At 41.0% G+C, this 23,813-nt stretch overlaps 1 protein-coding gene across 4 annotated transcripts in view; it reads right to left on the minus strand.

Annotated features, from left to right (window-relative positions):
• cep85l (centrosomal protein 85 like) overlaps positions 1-23,813 on the minus strand; it is a 246,642-nt gene that overhangs the window by 9,868 nt on the left and 212,961 nt on the right. For all 4 annotated transcript variants that reach the window (XM_033021173.1, XM_033021175.1, XM_033021171.1 and 1 more), the window contains 6 exons: positions 21,757-21,942; positions 18,937-19,089; positions 7,679-7,833; positions 6,214-6,331; positions 1,290-1,340; positions 670-777 (listed from right to left, as the gene is read on the minus strand). In XM_033021173.1, the coding sequence (XP_032877064.1) occupies positions 670-777; positions 1,290-1,340; positions 6,214-6,331; positions 7,679-7,833; positions 18,937-19,089; positions 21,757-21,942 (771 nt within the window). The remainder of the gene's footprint in view (positions 1-669; positions 778-1,289; positions 1,341-6,213; positions 6,332-7,678; positions 7,834-18,936; positions 19,090-21,756; positions 21,943-23,813) is intronic.

A 23,813-nucleotide genomic window follows, 5' to 3' on the forward strand; every position in this document is an offset into this window, starting at 1 on the left:
TGGAAGAATTGGGTTTATATCAGCAGTGTCAAGCTATGATCCTCATATTGTAGAACTGTGTGCTGTTAATGTACTTACTGTTGGCAAATCAAGTTTAAAACTAAACTATAGAAACAAGGAATTGCAGATGCTGGTTTAAGAAAAAGACAATGCTGGAGTAACTCAGGGGGACAGGCAGCATCTCTGGAGAGAAGGAATGGGTGACGTTTCGGGTCGAGACCCTTCTTCAGTTTTAGGTTGAGAGCCCCCCTTCTTCAGCACTTTGTGTGTTAAACTAAACTATTCTTGTTTTGGTCTATCTTACCATTACAAAGCATTGAATAATGTGGAGAACATCATCACAATCTGTAACTTCAAGGAGTTTGCTTCCCTGGAAGTCCATTTTAAAAACTTAAACAGAAAAAATAATCAAAAATGTATTTTCTAGATTTGATGTTTGCTTCAGTAAAACAGTTCTGACAAAAACCATGCAGCTAAACACTTGGTATTTCTCAAGATGGACCCATCCCATGGAAATTAAGAACTGCACATCTCTTTGGTTCAAGAATCAGCTTTATCTTAAAACATAAATAACTTTCTTTGTTCTGACTATAATTGCATTTGTAATTGACCAAGTTTAGAAATTACATTCCATAAAAAACACATAGATAAGGCAATAGATTCACTCACATCTTCCATGAGGTCCTTCAACAGCTGCAAATTTCTTTGTGTCTCTCCAAGCTCCTTCCTAAACATCTGGGAGGCAAACTTTTCTTCTGTCAACCTTTCCTCAAGAGCCTTCAAAATATATCACAGCACTTAGGGAACATCTGTCACAATAACACTACAGCACAAACTGAAATTCTTCCACAGGCATTTTTAAGCATATTGATAATGACATGCAGTGGCCTCGGATTTTTCACGTGGTGCAAATATTTTCTGAGCCATGCTGAATATTTTAATCACCAACTTGATTGCTGAACCTAATCGATACCAGCTACACATCCCATAAATCAAAAATGTTCTGGGTGTTCCATGTTTATTTCTGTCCTAATCACCTGTAAGTGCTCACATTGAAAGGCATTGAATTTGTTTTGGCATCACCTGTGCAAAACTGTCCTTAGTACAGGAGATATCCATCCCTCACAGGGTAAAAGGGATCAACCAGACATTGGCCATCGGGACCAGAGTTTATCTGCAGTCACACCTGGTGTAAATGGTGTTTAGAGGTAATCATAGTTTCCAGCCACTCTTGTCCTTTTTGTTAGTTACTGATAACTCCAACAGAGTATAAAAACTTGTATAATTACCTGTTTTTCTAGGTTATACTTTTCTAGTTGTTGTTCGTGATTGTCAATCACCTGCAGACAAAGGAAATAGATCCAATACATAAGTTTTGTAACAGTGCACTGACTCCAGGCTGACAAAAAAAACCCGTGCGCGGACGTGGCGCCGACGGATGAGAAGCCGAAGCAAAGAAGTCGAAGCCAAAGAACCGAATGGAAACGAAGCCGAAACGGCAATAAATCGAAAGAGTCCGAAGACGAAACGCCGACTAACCGAAAGGATGGGACGCCTAAATGCGAACTAACTGAAAGGGCGGGACACCGAAAAGCCAACGAACCGAAAAGCTGCGTCGCCTAAAAGCAAAAGTAGGTGGCGTCGAAACGCCACCTACCTACAGGCCAAAGGACCGACTGCCGCTCAACAGAAAAGTCCAATAACGGACTTGTCAGCGATTGGTCCAGACCCCCCACGTCCATCACATCACTGTGAAGGGATGAACATTGTCCCAAACCTCCGCTCCAGCCGACCCGCAGCCCACGGAGGGTGGCCGTGGGAGAGTGGGGGCTGTCCCGAGGGATGCACACCTTCGGCCGCTTTCAACTTGGTGCTTGGGTTCAGTTTGCCCAGTCACCTATGGCTTGTGGGGGGAAATAGGTGCTCCCGCCTCCCCCTTCTCTCTCTCCCCCTCTCTCTTCCCCTCCTCTCTCCCCCACTCTCTCTCCCCTTCCCTCTTTCTCTCCCCCTTCTCTCTCCTCCGTCTCCACTGGCGGGAGCATCCCACAGTCACTGACCGCGATGCACCGCCATCGGACCCCAACCCCCACACCAGGGTGATACCCCCCCCCCCTCCGACTTCAAACAAGTGCGCTCAAATTGAAAGGGGAGGGATGGGATGGATGTAATCACCAGCTAAAGCAAAGGCCGTTAGGACAGGGAAATAATGCCACCAGTTAATTAACCAAAAACTGGCAGCGGTCCGTGTGAAAATATAGCACCTACCAACAATGCACTGTGAAAGCAGCGGCCGCAAACCCTTCCCACGGGATTTTAACTTGCCATTAAAAATCAAAACAGAGCTACATTAATTTAAAAACAAAAATGTTACATGTATAAATCGTTCTTACATTCGGAACATGGTTAATTAACTGCCATTATTTCCCTGTCCTAACGGCCTTTGCTTTAGCAGATGATTACATCCACCCGACGGGGGGGGGGGGGGGGAAATCACCCTGGTGTGGGGGTTGGGGTCCGATGGCGGTGCATCGCGGTCAGTAACTGTGGTACACTCCCGCCAGTGGAGACGGAGGAGAGAGAGAAGTGGGGGGGGGGAGAGAGGAGGGGAAGAGAGAGGAGGGTCGAGGAGGGGGAGAGAGAGAGAAGGGAGGGAGAGAGGGGAGGAGAGAGAGAGAGGAGGAGAGAGAAGGGGGAGAGAAAAGGGGGAGACGGAAGCGTGGGGGTCCTTTTCCCACACAAGCCATAGGTGACTGGGCAATCTGACCCCAAGCACCAAGTAGAAAGCGGTGTGATGTGATGGACGCGGGGGTCTGGACAAATCGCTGACAAGTCCCGCCCCCCCCCCCGGCAACGTCATGTCCGTTATTTTCTGTTGAGTGGCAGTTGGTCCTTTGGCTTGTAGGCAATGACGCCTTTCGGGTAGGTGGCGTTTCGACAGAGCGGCCATTCGGTAAGTTTGCTTTTAGGCGACGCAGCTTTTCGGTTCATTGGCTTTTAGGCGTCCTGCCCTTTCGGTTAGTTTGAATTTAGGCGTCCCATCCTTTCAGATAGTAGGCATTTTGTCTTCGTACTCTTTCGGTTTATTGGCGTTTCGGCCTCATTTTCATTCGGTTCTTTGGCTTCGACTTCTTTGCATCGGCTTCTCGTCCGTCGGTGCCACGTCCGGGTACCACCTAATCCATTATTAAAGCTCTCACTTCATGTTTAACAGAGGCAGTTAACTCTGTTCATGGTGGCCTGTCATTTAAAGATTTTACGGGCTGTGGAGCACATTTCTGAGGATTTTGAAAACCAAGCAGCTGAAGAGGGGTGAGGACTAACACAACCAAAATAGTGATGTTTAAAATAAAAGTGCTAAAGCCCATAGACAATATCTTCTCCACATCCAGAATGTTAAAACAAGTCGGTGAAAATTACACTGGTTCCTTGACTGCAATTTTCCAAACATCTATTTTCAAGAAATTATTGGAATCTATAAATAGAGTAACTCAATTTTCACCTCCTCATGAAGAGCCAAGTGGATTTGTGAAGGGTAGATCACAATTAATGTATTTGATAAAATCCACCTTGGGAGGCTGTTAGTTAAAGCTCTTGAAATAGAATGCAAATTTCCTGACTATGTGGCAAGGGCCAGATAGTGCATGCTCTAAATGTTAGGATGTCATATTGAGATCCTACTAAAATCTATAGAGCCTCAACTATTTCATTCCATTTATAAATGGTTTAGATGATGGTGCAGCAAATCACATCTGGATTTACTGATGACAGAGAGATTGACATGTAATCATAGCATATAAATACAAATAAACCAGGCAATGGTTATTGGATTTCAATATACACACATGCCAATTAATTCATTTTGGATATTAAAAGAATACAACAGTGTACTTCCCCAAGTTCAAAAAGAGTAGCGGTCTTTAAATTGAAAGGACTATAAATTTAGCTATATATATATATATATATATATATATATAAAAACCCATGGTAAGACTGCCCTCTGCAGTTCTGAGAAGTTTCTGATCACTGGGCATTTGGAAGAATATATCAGCCTCAAGGAGAGTGGGGTGCATGCACCAGAATGAGCACAAGACTGCAGGTATAAATTGTGAAGATAAATTACTGAAGCAAGCATTGGACAAATTGGAAATGAGAAATTTGAGGGTGTTGAGTTTCAAGATGTTGGGAGCAATTGAGACGGTACATGGAAAGAAAATATTTTTTTGTTGATGGAGACTTCAAGGAGGAACATGTAGAAAAATTAGCACAAGTTTCTGAGAAATGATTCACGGCAAGCCACTTCAATTGCATTAAATGGAGTGGCATCTGCAGAGGTAAGTTACTCCCAATTACATCTTCCTTACAAATGTCAAGAAAGTGGTGCCTAGATTGGGAGAAGTATCCTGTTGTCCAGGCAAGCACTGATATTCCCATAGTCAGATCTTGCAGATACTGCTAACCCCCATCACAGGCTCAAACCTCCTCCTGATCACCACCTAACATCCTCCCTCAACTGGTGAATCTGTGTTCCTCCATGTTGAATACCATAGAAAGAGGCTGCCATGGCTTCAGCATATGGCCTGTGTTTGACACTTGAAACTTCAATGGCACCTTAGCACCCTCACTCAGTGATCTGATAGACTTGGCTGTCAGTGAACCCAGTCGGTCTCAATAATTGCCAATCTATTTCTTACAAAATCATCTGTCAATTACAGCATTAATAGGACTGACCATTGCCCAGTGCTAATGGAAACAAAGTCCCATCTTCACACTGAAGATACCCTCCATTGTATTGTTGAGGTTACAATCTGGTTAAATGGGATCAAATCAAAAGGAACTGGTAGCTTAACACTGGGCTTCCATGAGATGCTGTGCATTATCAGAAATGTATACCACCATAATCAACAACATCACAGCCCAAGATATCTCACTATTGTTACTCACATGCTGGGGGATCACCATTGTTGAATGGGTATAGATGGGCAAAAGACCAGGAATGGTTTACCTAAACATGAGTTATCACCCTGATTACAGTTCAGCACAGAATTATACATGTGCTAAGCAACAAAATAATACTGCATGCTATAGATAGAGGGAAATGATCCCACACCTATGCCACATATAGTTTTATATAATGGTGAATCATCGGCAGGTGGAAAAGATTCACGGAACATCATCCATCATTCTCACTGCTGTCTAGTCCTCTATGCGAGTGCCAAAGACAAGGCCTGAAACAATCACAACTATGCTCAGCAGAAATGAAGTATAGATGATATCAGGGATTCCTTATTATATCTTCACCATTACAAAGGTTATTCTTCAGCCAATTTGGTTCACTGCAGGTACTAAGGCTGAGGGCACTGCTTATAGTCATTTGGTAAAAGTCTATATGAACTGTTCCTTGGTAAAACCCTTTCTGTAAATTGACCCTCTATTGGATCTTTCTGTCTATTCAAGACTATTCCTGTCTTGTACCAACTAACTACCTGACACGCCAAGATCTCCCAGTGTCTAATTTGCTGCAATGGCATGTATCTGCAACCCTTCTTATCGATTCTTGCCAAATCTTTCCTGACACCCTCATAAATCAACTCTGAGCATCTGGTGTATTTGGAGCTAAAATTTCTATCTGCATCAGGATCATTCTGCCCTCTGCCCCCCCCCCCCCCCCCACCAACACACACACACACACACACACACTACTCCATTCCCCAGGAATATCAAGGCCAGACAGATTCCCAACACAGAAGGAGCCAAGAGAGTAAAACAGATGTGAAATAGATGCAGGAGAGATGGCATGAAGAAGAATATTCACCAAGTGATAACACAGAAGGCCAGAACAAAGGACACATTGTCTTTCCCTAACACAGAAATATATGAAGGTGAGAACAGGGAGTATAATCTGAAAATTACAACTTGGTTCTCCCAAATTAAACATCAGGAAATATGTTTTGGAGTGAAGCATGAGGAAACCTGGAACTCACTCTGCAAAGGCTAAATATTATATGAATTAAAATACTTACAGGTAGAATATTTTAGAGGGATAATAAATAATGTGGGAACCTTTTGAATTGGGCTATTTTTCCTCAATGTTTCACAGAACTTGGATTGTGCCCCAAAATAACTGGGCAAGGTGACCAAATGGTTTGTCTGTAGGTCAGAGAAACAACGTTTCCGTCAAGATTGGCATTGAGTGGGTAGAATATCAAAACTAACCTTGCTGGCATGTTCACACTTTTCCCTGAGATAGTCATTCTCAATCTGGAGCTGCTTCACGTCCAGCATGGGCAGCCGAACTCCGTCTTCCAGGCACTTCTCTACTTTCTGCTGTAGGCTGATTGGAAAAATAGCAAAGAGAAAATGCTGCAAATGCTGCACATCGAAATTGATCAAAAACAAAAATCAAACCTAAAGTGCTAAAATTCCTTTCTCAACAGTTCAACCAAAGTCTGTGGAGGAAAGACAAAAGGTAATGATTCTTCGTTGGTTGCAGGGCAATGATTTGAAACATTAAATTTGTTTCTTTCACCGGTTCCTTTATGATAAACTGGATATTTCCCCTTATCTATTTTCTACAAATCAACAAAGGATAGCCACATTTGGTCTCCAAATTCATTAGGCATAATTTCCCTGAAATTTGGGAAGAGGTCTGGGTAGACCATTTATGATAGCCCTACCCTGGCACTTATTTTGTTCAGCTGCAAAATATCAAACTTGCAGGCTCTCTGCATTCCAAATGCCAGCCTTTTAGTCTGAGCTACGATCGGGCTTTTCTGAGCATCTGACAGCATGCTAAGCTGTCTTTGAATTTTAGAATCCCAGCAATATGAGGAAATTATCCTGGGCCATGAATCCCCATGCAGAGTCCAGAAATGAAGCAGACAAACTGATTCTACTCTCCAAAACCTGGGTGGGTCCATCACAAATTGTGATCCCAGCAGGGCAATTGCTTACCAAGGCCGTCTCCCAAATTTCCGAGTTTAAATATGCAAAATTCAGATGTCTGCATGCATTGGACTCTGGGCTCAACAGTTGTTTGACTGGCTGAACATGTGGCTTGCATGGGCTGCAAGGTCTGGGCCTAGAGAAGCCAATACTATCAATGATTTATTCTCCCAACAAGCTGTACTCTGCCGCAATCTTCCCTGGGTAATCTTCAATAACTAATAAATTTGTGAGAACTTAGATCTTATAAGATATGTTTGCTGCTGCACATGCTGAAAATGTAATGCAGTGATATCTGAAGTGTAGACTTTAATGGGAGACTGCACCAAAACTAATGCTTAACAATTTATCGGCCTGTTGTGCAGGTTATTAATCTCTCAGATAATTTCCTTTTAAAAGAACAATTGAAAGTCTAACATTTCATCTTTTTATCAATTCCTATGCATGTTGCAATATTAATTTTGTGCTCTCAAATGTGGACGGTGAGTATTGGCCATGAAAGCAGAGATAAATCCAATGGCTGCCTTCAAAATAGTGCCACAGAAACTTTTATATTCATTTGAGAAAACAACAAAAACAATTTAATATCTCATTTGAAGGATGGCACCTTTGACGATGCAAGACTCCCTCTGTATTTCACAGGAATATGCACATAGATTCTGTGTTCACGTCTCTGCAAGTAAAGGACATCTTAATGTGCATAAAGGCATAAAATTGATACCTGATAAATGATTACCTTTGCACAGTAGCAACCAACTCCTTCTCCCTTTTCTTTAGATTCTCCAGAAGTACCTCCTTTTCTCTGCAAAGGACTCGTTTTTCTCCCAGCTTTTTCTCAAAATCTTTGAAGGCGTTCTGAAACTGTTCATTCTTTTCTTCCAGGGTTGTAAGCTGGAGTGAGAACAAAGCGAGCATTTCAGTCAGTAATATTTCTTCTGACAATAATTGAAAACATTGTACAGGATGCCATTATGCCATGTTGTGGGGTATTACCTCTTGCATCAAAAAATGCTACTTTCCCACTGGATTAAAGACCAACTATTCAATAGTCTTATAAAATAAAATACATAAATGCTAGAGGAACTCAGCAGGTCAGACCGCATCTGTGGAGGGAATGCATTGGTGATATTTTGTGTCAAATTTTTGTCTGTCCATTTAATACCTTTATTAACTTATTCCACAATCATCACCACCCTACCCCAATACTAAACCCCTGCCCATCCCCAGTTTACCCCTCTCCTCACCCTGACTGAAGCCCTCTCTGAACCAGCAGCATCCATGATGCCCACCTATTTCCCCCGTGATATACTCGCAACTCCTGATCCCTCTGCCGGCTGACAATGTACACCAGCCTCTCTCAATTCAAATAGGTAATCATCAGACCCTCCTTCAACAATCCAAACCTACACCATCTGCCTCTGCAAATTATCTCCATCCCTACCGCTGTCTTTATCCCCACAGACCTGACTCTACGCGTGCTCTCCTCGACAACATCCCATGCTCTATCCTAGTAAACGTATCTAAACTTTTACACCTGTATTCCAACCTAAATCAACCCTGTGTGGCCATCCACAGCCGTCTACATGAAAAATATTAATTCCTGGGCATCAGTGCCAAAGGCTTTAAATTATTTTGACTTTTTAATGTACCTTACACACACTGTCTCCTCAATAACATAACTGAAGTTGTATTTCCTTCAAAACTCTTCTGCAACTTTGTTTTAATTTCTTCTAAGATTATCCCTCCAGCATGAAAAAAAGGCTCCAATAGAATAAATACCAGAACAGTCCAGCACAGGAACAGTCCCTTCAGTCCACAGTGTCTGTACCAATTATGGTGCCAGGGTAAACTAATGTTCTCTGCCTGCACATGATCTACATCCCTCCATTCTCTGCATATTCATGTCCCTAACCAAATGCCTCTTAAATGCCACCATTGTTTCTGCCTCCACCATCTGGCAGTGCATTCCAGTGGTCCATCACTCTTTGTGTCAAAACATTTTTTCCTTCAAACTTTGCCCCTCTCTCCTTACAGTTATGCCCTCATGGAAACATTTCCATCCTGGGGGGAAAAGGTTCTGACCGAAATTCAAGCCACATATGACCTTGGTGTACTGCAGTTACAAACATACTATTGATAGGTTTCATGTTTGAAATCTGTTTACATTTTTAATGTTAAATGGTTTTTATTTAGGACAATCAGTGGGGTGCTCACCTAAATTAAGTGACTTTTAATCTGATATCTATGAGGGAGGTTTCTTTTGGTAGTGAGACTGAGATTGGCTTGTCTTCAACACATAGCTGAGGTTGTGATCAGAACCTATCCTCTAATTCCTGCAGCCTCTGCTGCTCTCTGTCTCAGTTCAAATTGTGAGTTTTGTACAACAGGTGGACACCAAATGGATATAGATTCTATTTCAAAATCCAACTTTTCAATGTCTGTCCTTTGTTATGTGCATTGAATAGACGGATATCATCTAAATATAATTTATTTAACTTAAAATCACATTAATTTTCTTTTCTATTTATGGTACCATAGATCTAAATGTATTATTTATTGTTTTAATTCAAAGGGAAAACCAACACAGTTTGGTGATGGTTATGTACAAAGGTTATATCAGTTGCCCTTTCTTTGCATGGCAAGAAAGGACTGGTGCTGGAATGTGGAACAAAAACAAAGTTGCCAGAGGAACTCAGTGGGTCAGGCAACATCTGCGGTGACAAACGGATACTGCGGCATTTTGGATCGAGACCCTGCATCAGGCTCTCCAGCAACCTGTTTTTCACCCTTTACTTCCCACTTTTGGAAGTTATACTAATAGTCACCAATCTATTCAATTTTGCCTAATCTATAACAATAAAAGGCCATGCTGCCTGAGCACTAAATAAAATAATTGCACCGGAGAAGCACATGTTAAAGTCAGCTAAATTTCAACATTTCATAAATAATATTACGTTGTTATTTTGTCCAAAAAGAGACCTACAGGGTATTCCAAGAGAATCCGTGCAGAAGGTTGTATTTTAGTTAATTTGCATAATTCTATAGATTTAAGATGTAGGTGTAAAAAATATCCATATCTACAGCAACAAAATATTCCACGTTTCCTTAGAAGAATTTGTATCTGAAAACTAATTAGCATCCCATGATAATTGCCTATGCTGAAAGCTTCATTTCATTATCTTAGCTTCACAGAGCAAAACATAAAGAAATGGCTTGTATCTCATTGAATTTGAATAGCACATCGCACCAAATCCCAGCATATTCACTCCTTTAGCATTTAATATCTTGCACCCAATCCATAAATATAAGAATAATTGCTTCAGCATTTTTTCTGTATGAAGAAATGCTTGTTGAAATATTATGTACGTGCATGTGTGTGTACAATACAAATATAATAATTGGTAATAAAGATCCTATTTCACATCAGAGTGGTTCAATTTGTGCATAATGCATTTTCTATTAGCTTTAGTTTCAAAAGAACAGTTCCTCTGAGGGCTGGGAACATATAATTGCAAATTTTCTTTACTGTATATGATTATGGTAGAAATAATAGAAGCTGCAAAATCACAAATATCATTTAGTTTCATCTAATAATAATCATCGCAATTCTTTCCTGTCAAATGACTCTTAATTTTAAATCTTAAAATAATTAACAACAAAAGAACATTAGATCTAATGCTCCCTAAAATTCTGATTGATTTAATTTGAAATGATGTGGACAACCTGCCAAAAATTAGAGCTATTTGTAGAAATCTAAGAACAAATCAGTATTTAGCATACCAAAATAATAAAAGGACAAAGCCCTGAATGCACATATCCTTTGAAACAAAGCATACAAACCGAGTCACGAACAGTGATATAAAGATATTCATTATAATGACTAAGCGGCAGGAGTATTTAGATTGTATCTGAATGTTGAAAGGTGCTTGGCATTCAGATCAGGAAAAGACAAGGGAGAAGCTCCGTTAATTAATGATTGTTCTCGAGAGGTGACCGAAATGCAGGAATCCAGGAACAGTTTAGGTCGAGATTATAATAGTAAAAGAAAATAGGCACTTGTGTAAGTGCTATGAAGGCCCCCAAACAGTAACTATGCGATAAGAAATGCAGAGCGAAATGCACCGTAGAAAGCATTTGATCAGGATGCATCACAGCATGGTTTGGGAACAGCTCCATCCATGCGAATGCAGCCCAGACCATTACGCAAACCAACCTCCCTTCCAAGGCCAGCATTATCAAGGATGAGTCGCATCCAAATCACTCCCTCTTCTCCATTCTCCCATCAGGCAAGTGGTCAGAAGTATGAAAACACATACGCCAGTTTAAATGGACATCTTCTTCCCAGGCAATTAGAGAACAGTCCTGAGCTGGCATCTACCTCATTGGAGACCCTCAGACTATCTTTAATCGGTCTTTACTGGACTTTATCTTGCATTAAACATTATTCTGAAGGTCTGAAGAAGGGTCTCGACCTGAAACATCACCCATTCCTTCTCTCCAGAGATGCTGCCTGTCCGGCTAAGTTAAGCCCCTGTCCCACTTTCACGACCCAATTGGCGACCTCTGCCGAGTTTGCCCTTGACCCATACTCGCAGCATGGTCGCCACGAGGTCGTGGGAGGTCATAGGAGGTCTTCCTCCTGCTCGTGAGTGGTCTCCGCGTACTAGTGGCATCAAGTAGGTTGCGGTGTTTTTTCTAGCCTGATAAAAAATGTCCATGAGTAAAAAAAAGGTTTGCATGGAAAAAAATCGATACTTTTTACTCGTAGGTAGGTCATAGGTAGGTGTGATGCTCGTCGTAGGTAGTCGGAGGCAGTCGAAGGTAATAGCTCCGGGGTGAAAAAAGGTCAGTAGAATAAAAAGGTTATTTAAACAGCAGAACGTCACCTCTGTCACTCCAAGGGAGGGCTGGAGGAAGCTTATGCCCTACACCTTCACCAGGCAGCAGAAAGGGGACCTTGAGGAATGGTTCCAGCAGAATGCCATCCTGTACGAAAAGGAAAATGAGGGGTACAGGGACAGGGACAAGAATGGCATGCTTGCCATCCACTGCCCCACATGTGTGCTTAAAGTTCTATCTTTTGTCAAAGCCCAGCGCCACTCTCTTCCAGTCATCTGGTGCACTGGGACAGTCCATCACATCATCTCCATTCACCCATTGAGACCTCTTCTTGGGCTTCCTCTTCACCCTTGCTCTTCCCCTTCTGCCTTTCTTAAAAGGCTGCTGAAGCAAAAGGGCTGCTGCAAACAGCAGAAAAACGTACATGGTCGAAGCCAGTCTTCAACATAGTCGAAGGAGGTCTTCTTCATAGTCGTAGGAGGTCATAGACATAGTCGTGGAAGGTCGTAGGAGGTCGTAGGTTACCGCAACCTTGATTTTTTTTTAGGTCGTTTAAGGTCGTCAGAGGTCGCATTTAGGTTGTGAAAGTGGGACAGGGGCTTTAAGGGCCTGTCCCACTTTCACAACCTAATTCACGACCTTTTGTACTCGTGGACATATTTCGTCAGGCTAGAAAAACTCCACCAACCTACTTGATGCCACAAGTACCTACGACTAGCATCACGACCTACTACGACTTACCTACAACCTCCTACGACCTCGTGGCAACCATGCTGCGAGTATGAGTCAAGGGCAAACTTGGCAGAGGTCGTGAATTAGGTCGTGAAAGTGGGACAGGCCCTTTACTCCAGTATTTTGTGTCTATCTTATTCCCTTATCCTTTATCTGTACACTGCAGCTTGATTAATATCATGTATAATCTCTCTGCTGATAGCATGTAACAAAAAACCTTTTATCTGTACCTCAGCACATGTGAAAAACAAAAACTAAACTAAGATAAAGAATAAAAAACAAAGTGAATTTATACCCACAGATATTTGAAATTTAAAAAAAAGCTGCAATTAGTAACTGACAAAGGGTCTTCAATCTGAAATGCCAACACTGCTTCTCTTTTCTCCGATGCTGCCTGACTTGCTACATGTTTCCAGCTTTGATTTCCATCATCAGTAGTTTTTAAAAAAAAAATTAATTTCAATTTAAACTATATATAGACCCAAAAATCAATTGGATAAATAGTCAGTTGAGTGGTTCATGGAATATATTCTGGATGTTTTATAAAACAGTGTGTTTTGGAGTTGTCAGGAGAGTGGAATATAATGTCTAGTATTGCACAAATAGATTCTTTGTTGATCTCATCATGAAGGCACCCCTGTGTAACAATGATCATGACATGATTGAAAGTTAGTTTCAATTTTAGAGTGTAAAGAATGCGTCCAAGAGTAGTATTTTAAATTTAGATAAGGACAACTGTGTGAGGATAAAAGCAGTGCGAGCTGATGTAAACTGGAAAATTAGATTAAGAGATCAGTCAGTTGAGATGGAGGGACCGATATTCAAGGATATCTTTCAAAATACAGAGAAAAGTATATTCCAGTGAGAAAGATCCATTCTAAAGGGAGGAACTAACATCAACAATTAGCTAAAATGAAAAATAAAGGTAATATCAAACTTAAAGTATAAAAACCTAACATTGTGCAAAGATGGGAGAAAAGTGGGAGACTAAAAGGAATACAAAAACATTCATAAATAGTTGAAAGATCTAGAGTATGTGAGAAAGCAAGCAACACTGTAAAATCAATGAGTTTATTGCCATTTTTCTTTTAAAAAAATCTAAATAATCTAAGTACTGTTTCTATAGAAAATGAATAATAATGGAAATAAATTGGTATTTCCGTCTATTTTTACTTTAGAGGATACAAGAAATGTCATAGGTCTTGTTTCCATGCTGTATGACTGAGACAGAAAGCTGAGGTTTACAGAATCAGTTACTTTAACATTGGTCTTAGGAAAATGTTATTACTAGACATCGTGGCATAGTAGAAAAATTCAATAATCAGGAAAAGTCAGCATGGTGTTATGAAAGGAATATCAAATTTGATGAAAGTATATAAAATTATGAAGCATAGTTAAAGTCCTTTTCCAGGGTGGAAATGTCAAATATTGGAGGGTATAGGTGCAAGTGGTGGGGTGAGGGGGAGAGGGGGCAAGTTTAAAGGAGATGCACCAGGCAAGTTGATTTTACACAGAAGGTGGAAGTCCCTGACAGAGGATGCCAGGCAGGGGGAGTATTAGAAGCAGAAATGTCTGTAATGTATAAGACTGTATACAGTCTTATGCAGTAATGAATAAGAATCTATGAGACTAACATAGAAAATGGAGGAACACTGACAACATGCCAGCAGTTTAGCTTGGTATAGTAGTTGGCACAGACATGGAGGACCAAAGACCTTGTTGCTACACTGTACTGTTTTAAATTCTACATGTAACAGATGGACAGGACTGTCCTGATGCATGATTTACAACATTTTAATAATAAATAATAAATAATTTGAATACATCAAGTAATTAAAACAGAATGTTACTATTGCTAGGAGAATTGAGTGCAAAAGTAGGGAGTTTACTTTTCAGTTAAATTGACCAATCTTGAGTACTGAATAGTGCCATACAGTAGCTGTTCGGAGAATGCTGATTAAACTAATACCTGGAATGATGGGTTGTCTCACGATGAGTGATTGATCAGGCTAGATTTGTATCCACTGAAGTTTAGATAAGTGAGAGGTAACTTTGTGGAAACACAAACCATCCTGAAAGCTGTTGACAGGGTCCATATGAATGAATATACAAAGTGGTGTTCATTGTTTAGAAATCAGCAGTAGCCTATTTAAAGCAGATTATGCAAAATGTGTTCTCCTTTTGGAATTTCCCTCCTCAAAAGGCAGTGGAAGCAAAGTCTGAATATCTTTGTCAGAAATATACAGATGCTTGAAAAGAATGCAGGTGAAAGTGTATAGCTGGTAGACTGGAATGCAGAGTTGAGATGATGATGGCCATGATTTAACGATCAATTAACGGGACAGGCAAGCTAGGCAGAGTGAACAAGTCATGCTCCTAATTAGTGCATTCCTGCACACATCAGTAATCAGGCAGAGGGCTTCAACCATCTGAATTTCATTTTGTTAAAATTAACATTTTATAACAAGAGGGAAAGTGCTCTGTCAGATTACTGTCAGAGAAAATTAAAAAAAAACAGCTTTATTTATAATGGGCCATTGGGAAAGGATTTGAGACTCTTGAGGTTGTTAAACCTGGGTCAATAAACAGTTGGAGAAGCTTTGCAACTCATTGGCATCATCAAGTAATATTTAATGTTTGTCTATCTGTGACATTTTTATTGTTTAATATAATTTTAAATGTTCCAAAAACAAATGCTGTAAACAATATAGTTTAGCTGAATTATTCACCTCAAATGTTCAGATTTATCTAATATCACTGTTTATTAGCCATATGTTTTAAACATTTCAGATTCCATGTCTTTAAATAAATTCATAAAAATAACATACAATAGTAGTGAAAACAGTAAGTTTCATGAACACTGAATTATTCAGACAACTTCTCATGGAGTCATCGTCAAAGCATGGAATCAGACCCTTCGGCCTGACTAATCCATGCTGACCAAGATGCCCATCTAAGTTAGTCCCATTTGCCCAGCTCTGATCCATATCCCTCCAAATCTGTTCTATTATAAGTACCTGTCCAAATATATTTTAAATGTAGCTATTGTACATGCCTCAACCACTTCCTCTGTTATCCATATGAATACCATCCTCTGTTTGAAAAGGTTGCCCCTTAGGTTCCTGTTAAATCTTTCCCATTTCACCTTAACCCTATTCCATGTAAGTTCTTGATTCTCCATCCCTGTGTAAAAAAACTGTGCATTCACCCTGTGTACACCTCCATGAGGTCATCACTCACTCTGACATTCCAAGGAATAAATTCCCCGCCTGCCCAAACTTTCCCTATAACTCAGTCCCTTGAGTCCTGGCAACATTCTCCTAAATCTTTTCTGCAATATTTCCAGTTTAATGACACTTTTCCTCTGATAAGGTGACCAAAGCTGAACATAATACTGTGCAGCCTCACCAATGTCTTGGTTGCATTCACAACATTCCAATCTCTATATACAATGCCTTGACTGATTAAAGCCAGCATGCAAAAAGTCATCGTCACCACCCTGTCCACCTATCATGTTACTCTCAGGGAACTGTGCACGGTGTGCACCATACAGGTCTCTCTGTTCTACAACACTCCTCAACGCCATACTATTCACTGTGGAAGTCTTACCCTGGCTTGATTTGCCAAAACACGACAACAATTTAACATTTTCAGTTGTGGTTGGGTAGATTTTCCTGGTGAGAATGGCAGTGGAAGATACCAAGAGGCATTCTGAGGTAGTTTTAGCCATCGTGGGGCATGGGGGGGGGGGGGGGAGGCGCCATCTTGGGGCACGGCTGCTAGCTAGCAGCTGTCCGTCTTTTTCACTTTTTTCTTTAATTTTTAGTGAGTTTCAGTGTTTGTTTTTAGGAGGTCTAGACTTTTTTATGTGGGGGGAGGGTGGGGGGGAAGGGGGAAACTACTTTCTAGGTCCCTACCTGGTCGGAGAGGCAGCTTTTCTCCGGGCTGCACCGTCGACCCGTCCTCGCGGCCTACCAGCGGGCCTGGAGCGGCGTTTTCCCGAGGGGACCGCCCAGCACCTCGGCTTCGGCAGCGGCACAGCGCTGGAGCGCTATCGCGGAGCGGAGCGGGCGATGCCTTGCCTGGGTCGCCGCGCTGGAGCTCCGGTGAGCTGAAGACCGCCGATAAAAACATCGCGGAGCTGCGGGTCTGCGGAGCGGGCAGCTGCGGGCGGCGGCGCTGACTTCAACATCTGGAGCCTGGGATCTCTCGATGAGATCGCCAGTGGTGGAGCTCCAACCGTCGCGGCCTTGTCGGCTTCGGAAGCAGCGGTCTCCGGTAAGGAAGCGGCCGTTCCAGGTGTCCCTAGCCGCTGAGAGGACTCGCCCGACGCCGGAGCACCATCTCCCGGCGAGAACGGCCTGGAACATCAGACCTCCGTAGAGGCAACTGTGGAGGCCTCAATTGGCCCGACTATGGGTGAACTGGGGATGGGGACTGGACATTGTGCCTTCCCCCATAATGGTAACCATTGTGGGGGGATGTTTCTATGTTAAAGATCCTTATTGTTCCGTTTCCAAGATGGCTGCCAGAAGGGAGAGTGAACGCTGGCGCGATAAGCTGCCGCTGCTCTCTCTTTGAATTGTGCCTTTGAATTGTGTATTGTTGATGTCTTTACTATTTTTTTATTTTTTTTTTGTCGTTATTTTTTGTTTTGTTTCATTCCGCTTACATGTTTTGTATTCTGTTTACTAAATTTTGTAAGGTGTCCTTGAGAGTCTTAAAAGGCACCCATAAATAAAATGTATTATTATTATTATTATCTTTGCCAGTAGGCTCCCAATCAGCCTTCGAGCTGGTAGGGAAACCCTTTGGTGAATTTATGGGTAGGTGACAGGATGGATGGGAGGGGGAAAAATAGGGCAGATTCAGAATCGTGGTTAGGGTAGGGGTTCCTGCTCATGGGCATGAAGAAGAAGAAAAAAAAGGAGGAGGCATTCATCCTGGTAGAAACAGAGCGAAGATCCCAGGGTTTGCAGGAATGACAACAACCCTGGGAAGAGGCTTGGGAAGGTCGGAAGGTCAAGTCCTAATTGGAGAATTTGATATGCAAGCAGATCAATATTGGAAACAGATGGAGGGAAGCAGATGCATCTTGACCAGCTTTGGTTTTGCCTCCTTCTCGCAAGAAACTCCTCAAGCATCAATAATGTATTCACACTTGGGATCCTGGCGGTAGGCTTCCCCTTGCCCCACCTCCATTCAATGAGAATGAGCAGCACAGTGGCACAATTAGTAGAGGTGCTATAGAAGCTTATAATACCAGTGACAATCTAGTTCTTTCAATGTGGAGTTACCATAAACAGTCTCTTCCTATGATTGTAGTGATTTTCTCAGGTGCTCCAGTATCTTCCCATATGCCAAAGATGTGTAGATTGGTAGACTACTTGGCCATTATAAACTGTCACTGTTGTGAAGGTAAATGATAAAATAAAGATGGGTTGGTTTGGAAAGTTGATGGGAAAGTGGAAAGAATCTCAATAAGATAAGTATAGAATTAGTGTAAAAAGGTGCTTGATGGTCAGTACGGACGCAGCAGTTAAATTGTCTTGGCATAGAAGGCTAAGAGCCAAGTGCAGAAACCCAGATGGATACCTGCTGTTTGGCATGGACTTGATGGATTGGGTGGCCCTTTTCGATACTGATGACCCCATAGGTCTCTAAGTACATGAGAAATAATCTTTTTGGAAGTGCATAGGGATTGGCTTGGAGATGGTCTTAAATTTTAACCTAGAGTAAACCAAAGACATCCGATCACGAGAGTTAACGTTTCAGGTAGGCCTGCAATCAAAATGTTCTAACGATAGGTTTGCTTTTTCTCTCTCAATGAATGTGGGTGGTTTCCTAACTTGTTTCAACATTTCTATTTATATATCAGATTTCCAGCCACTGGAAAGTGAATAAAATTGTTAGAATAAGAAGAAGGGGCAGACCATATTGTTTGGCCATGCAGTCAGACTATTAAGTGATCTTTCCAACCAGTCCCATAATCCTGGATTCTCCCATAGTCCAATATATTCAATGATTCAATCTTCACAACTTCCTGGGATAGAAATTACCCTTCCTCTCCATCTTATACAGACTACCCCCTATATTCACACACTACCTCCTAATACTGGATTATCCCACAGAACACACGTTCACAACATATCCCCCTAGGAAAGTAATATTCATCATCTAATAAGGTCATAAGGGATAGGAGTAGAATTAGGCCATGTGTCCTATCAAGTATACCACCATTCAATTACGGCTGATCTATCTCTCCCTCCTAACCCCATTCTCCTGCCTTCTCTCCAAAACCTCTGACACCTGTACTATTCAAGTCTGTTACGTTTGCTAAAAGTCATTTAGTGGTCATTTGTGTTAAACAGTTGTTTAATTAAACTCGGAAAGTGTGCCAACAATGATGCCATGTTTTATTACCTGCTGGCTCTGAATCTGAAAGTCATCCAAGGTGGGCAGGTCTGCAAGGTAGTTCTCCAAGGTTTCTATCCGCTGTTGTCGCTCATAGCTTTGCTCTGATTCCTTCTGCTGCTTCTTTTTCAGACTGCTGATATATTTCTCTCGTGCTTTCATCTGAAACATTGTAAATAATGATTAATGAGAAGGCAGGCTTTTCAGTGATACATGGATTGGTGATAATGGCCTTCAGCTACCTCAGCCATTGATATGCACTATCCTAGAGAGTGAAAGGGAGGAGAATAAATTAGCTTTAATGATCTGAATGTCATGATGTTAATCATTGTTGCCGGTTTCACCCTATAGCTTATGGAAATTCATATATTCAACTGCATTCCAATTGAATTTTCATGGAGATTCATGGAAATATAATGGGGTATCAAGTGTATTAGTAGCATTAGAGGATTCAAAAGGCATAATTCTATTCCTAATCTCACGTCAATTTCTGCTTTTACCTCTGTATACTTATCCCATACAGTTTAAATCTTACTTTTACTTTTCTCTTACATTTTACTTGTTTTTGAGTCTTCACATATTTGATCAAGGCATAACTGTGGACTGCAAGCATTTGAGAATTTGACATGCAATTCTCTAACTAAATCAGGGTTGGAAATATCTATGGCACTTTCAGCAGTGAATGCAGAAGGAACTTAATTTCAATGCTTATTTATTTTGCTGTGAATAATGTAAAATCTTCCATATGTATTATTCCTCAAATTTTTATGTTCTTATAACACTCAAAAAGAGTTGATGATTTCACAAATTCTCTTTCAATCATTAAAGTACATGCATGCCAAACTAGCAAACATATTCTTCTTTATTCATTTACGGATTTCTGCAAGGCCAGCCTTTGTTACCCAGCTGTAGTTGCCTCTTTTACTCGTCTGAAATATTTAAATAATCCATGTGAACGTGCTCCCAAAGTATTGGAAGGCAGGACATTCTATAATCTTGACCCTGCAAAAGTGATGTATTTCAAAGTCAGGATCGTATGAGTCTGAAGAAGGATCCCAACAACTAGAAGCATTATTTCTTTGCATTAGACATTGCTCCAGTGAATGGAAAATCTCTCTTTGGGGTTCATCGGAATCTCAGTGTCGCATCCAAAATGACCACTGGTGAGCAAACCATTAGTGAGTATCTATAGTGGTAGTCAATCACATATTCAAATATTTCATGAATGTTTGAGAATAGACTAATGAAGTAGTAATTGGATAAATTTAACCTGTAATTTACAGACAGGATGTATATGAAACATTTTCCATGTTTTCAGGTAGATTAAAATGCCTGAAACTGACTGGGAAGAGGAGAATAAAATTCTGAATCAAGTTTTTGCTGGAATACATCACCTTTCCTGGTTCCAGCTTTCTTATCATATGGACAATCTACAGAATCCAATTTGCTGATTTGAATGATTCTGAAGACCTCAGGAAAAGCCTGAGATGTACAATCTATAAAGCACTCACTCGTCAGTTCTGCTTGAAGATTATTGCAAATGATAAGGCTCAACACCAGATGATCCTTCCCAGGTTGCTGTACAAAAACTTTTGTGATCGTTTCGTGCAGTTGTGAAGTTGTGTAAGCAGAGTTAATAATGTTGTAAAGCACAATGCGGCATGGACATATCTGAACTTTAACTTCTAAAAAAGCCAAGAATTCATTGCCTGAGTATCAGAAGACTGCAGCGAACTTTTAGGAATTTTCCTTAGCCTACAACTATGCTGTAGGCAATCTTGATGTAGATTGGTATTCTATGCTATTAAAATCAGATAAATTTATTTTCAACCATTGAGAACGAAAATGGAAAATTACCTCACGGGCATAACCGAGTTAATTTTTTTTGCAACTGCTACAAAAACTGAGAGAATTGTACAGGAAGGAAACATCCATCATTCAAGTGTACACCGACCATCCAAACAATCATCTGCAGTCATCCTGCACTGATCTTATTTTATTTTTTTCTCCTTTCATTCCCATCTACATAGTGAAGGCAATTTACAATTGCCAATTAATCTGTCAAACCACACTTTGGATGGGGGAAGATGGTCGAGCACCCAGACTAAACCTACACAGTCACGGGGGAAACATGGAAAGTGTAAACTGACACCTCCAAAGGTCAGGATTGGACCAGGGTTGCCGGAGCTGCAAGGCAACAGTTCCACTAGCTGTGCTTCCCAGCTGCACCCCTCTGCTGTCCTGTTCCAAAACACGTGGCGATGGAGCACAATTCCATGGAAAATCATGGCCATGAGCATATTGTACACCTTCACATTCATTGCTGCAGTTTGTTTCCCCAATGTCATCCAGTCACACTCTACTATCTCTGCCTTATCCTCCAACTGAGGCTCGGAATGTTCCTCTATTGCTCTCGGTCTTCCCCTTACTCCTGTAAATCCTGTTGGGTAAAGCTCCAATAACTCAATCAAATGCACAATGTTATAATGCACATAACAGGGAGCTATTCATTCTCAAATCTAGTGATACAATATCTTGTCTTTAATAAACAATAAGAATGCAACTAGGTTTTGAGAGTTAAATACCCAAAATCATAAATGGTTTATATTTGGCCTAGATTTTGATAGTACTAAAATCTCAGATGAATATGAAGGCTCATTGTACTTTTTACTGCTTTGATTTAATGGTATTGGTTCTATATATCATTGGTGGACTCTTTAGGTTTAAGTTTGTTATAGTCAGTGCTTCCATGAAAAGCTTTGGTTTTCATACTATCCAATCAAATCTGATAATACTGCACATAAATACAATCAAGGCCAACCCATGTACCTTCTCTTCGATTTTCTTTGTTTCATCCATGTATTTTTGTGTGTTTTTCTTGAGAGTTTCTTTAAGATGTAGAATTTCAAGTTCAGCCGCAGACAACCTTTGCAAGAGATCTTTTTTCCCACAGTCAAGCACTTTGGATATTTCTGTAAACCGCGTGTGTCTTATATTCTCACATGAAGACTGATGCTGTTGAAGAACAAGATTTCACTTTTTACAAGAATATATGAGTTTATGAAACCCTATCTTGTTTGAAACAAATCTGAACACCTTTGGCATCATAATGGAAAAAAAGGGGTACAATTGTAGCACAAAGTAATTTATATGTATTTTCCTGGAGACGTTCATTCAGACATACTTCAAAACTTGTATGTAGAAAAACTTTACTTTCAAACTTTTGGACATTCCCTTCATTAGTTCTTCCAACAAATGAAGCTGGCACTGTGAAGGTCCTGTTCATGTTTCACTTCCCAAAATGCAACATCTCACACTTATCTGATTTAAACTTCATTAGCTATTCCTCGGCCATCTTGCACAGTTGATCAAGATCCCATTGGAGTTCCTGATAACCACATTCGCTGTCTACAATGCTGCCAATTTTAGTGTCAATAGGCAATAGTTAAGTCAAGAGAGTTTATTGTCAGTTTATTGTTAGGTACAGGAGTAGGCTATTCGGCCCTTCAAGCCAGCACCGCCATTCAATGTGATCATGGCTGATCATCCATAATCAGTACCCCGTTCCTGCCTTCTCCCCATATTGTTGACTCCGCTATCTTTAAGAGCTCTGTCAAGCTCTCTCTTGAAAACATCCAGAGAGCTGCCTCTGAGGCAGAGAATTCCACAGACTCACAACTCTCTGTGTAAAAAAGTTTTTCCTCATCTCCGTTCTAAATGGCTTACCCCTTATTCCTAAACGGTGGCCCCTGGTTTTGGACTCCCCCAACATCGGGAACATGTTTACTGCCTCTAGCGTGTCCAAACCCTTAATAAGCTTATATTTTTCAATAAGATCCCCTCTCATCCATCTAAATCCAGAGTGTACAAGCCCAGCCGCTCCATTCTATCAGCATATGGCAGTCCCGCCATCCCGGGAATTAACCTGGTGAACCTATGCTGCACTCCCTCAATAGCAAGAATGTTCTTCCTCAAATTAGGAGACCAAAACTGCGCACAATACTCCAGGTGTGGTTTCACTAGGACCCTGTACAACTGCAGAAGGACCTCTTTGCTCCAATCTACAGACTTACTAATCACGCCTTGCACACTCATCCAAATCATTGATATAGATGAGAAGCGGCAATACACTGATATACACCATTAGGCCCCATTGCCTGAGCAAAAAAAACAATCTGACCCCACCACCCTCTGCTTTCATTCTTGATGCCAAATCTCATTAAATAATTCTCTATAGATCCCATGCGATCTAACCTTCTAGAGCAGCCTACCATGTGGAACTTTATCAAAGGCCTTGCTGACATTCATGTAGACTACATCTATGCCCTTGCCCATGTCAAGCTTTTTGTATACTTCTTAAAAAAATAATCAATTGTCTTGTTTTGTTGTGATTATCTTCAATCACAACATGGGATTCTGTAATTTGTCTTTGAAAAGGTGATACCTTCCCATCCCCAGTTCCCCACTGCAATTCCAACTGGTTATGGACCCAAGCATCTTGAATGGAGATTGAGAAGAAAGAGAGATTGCTACTGCTGAGACAAGGTTGACCAACTGCATTGTTGCTCATAAGTGAATTGGTACCCAGGAAAATGAAGCATTTTGATATAAAATAATTTCATGGGCCGATGTCGTGATCTACATTTTCACTGAGTGAGCCTTTAGTCAATCATTAGTGGATTAGTTATAAGTAACCACTGTGGGCTAAGGCTGTGTTTTGAGCAGATGCCTAATTGGAACTCACCCACAACATATTTTCAGCAGGATTGCAATGAACCTGGGAATTAACAAGGGAATGCCTGTAACTGGGACCCCTCTGGAACCTCTGAGTCATCCTACATCAAGTTGGTTTTTAAGGGCAAGGTAGCAAACAAGAGATTTGTAAA

This window comes from Amblyraja radiata, chromosome 5 (genome assembly GCF_010909765.2).
Source record: "Amblyraja radiata isolate CabotCenter1 chromosome 5, sAmbRad1.1.pri, whole genome shotgun sequence".
Classification (NCBI taxonomy): Eukaryota; Metazoa; Chordata; class Chondrichthyes; order Rajiformes; family Rajidae; genus Amblyraja; species Amblyraja radiata.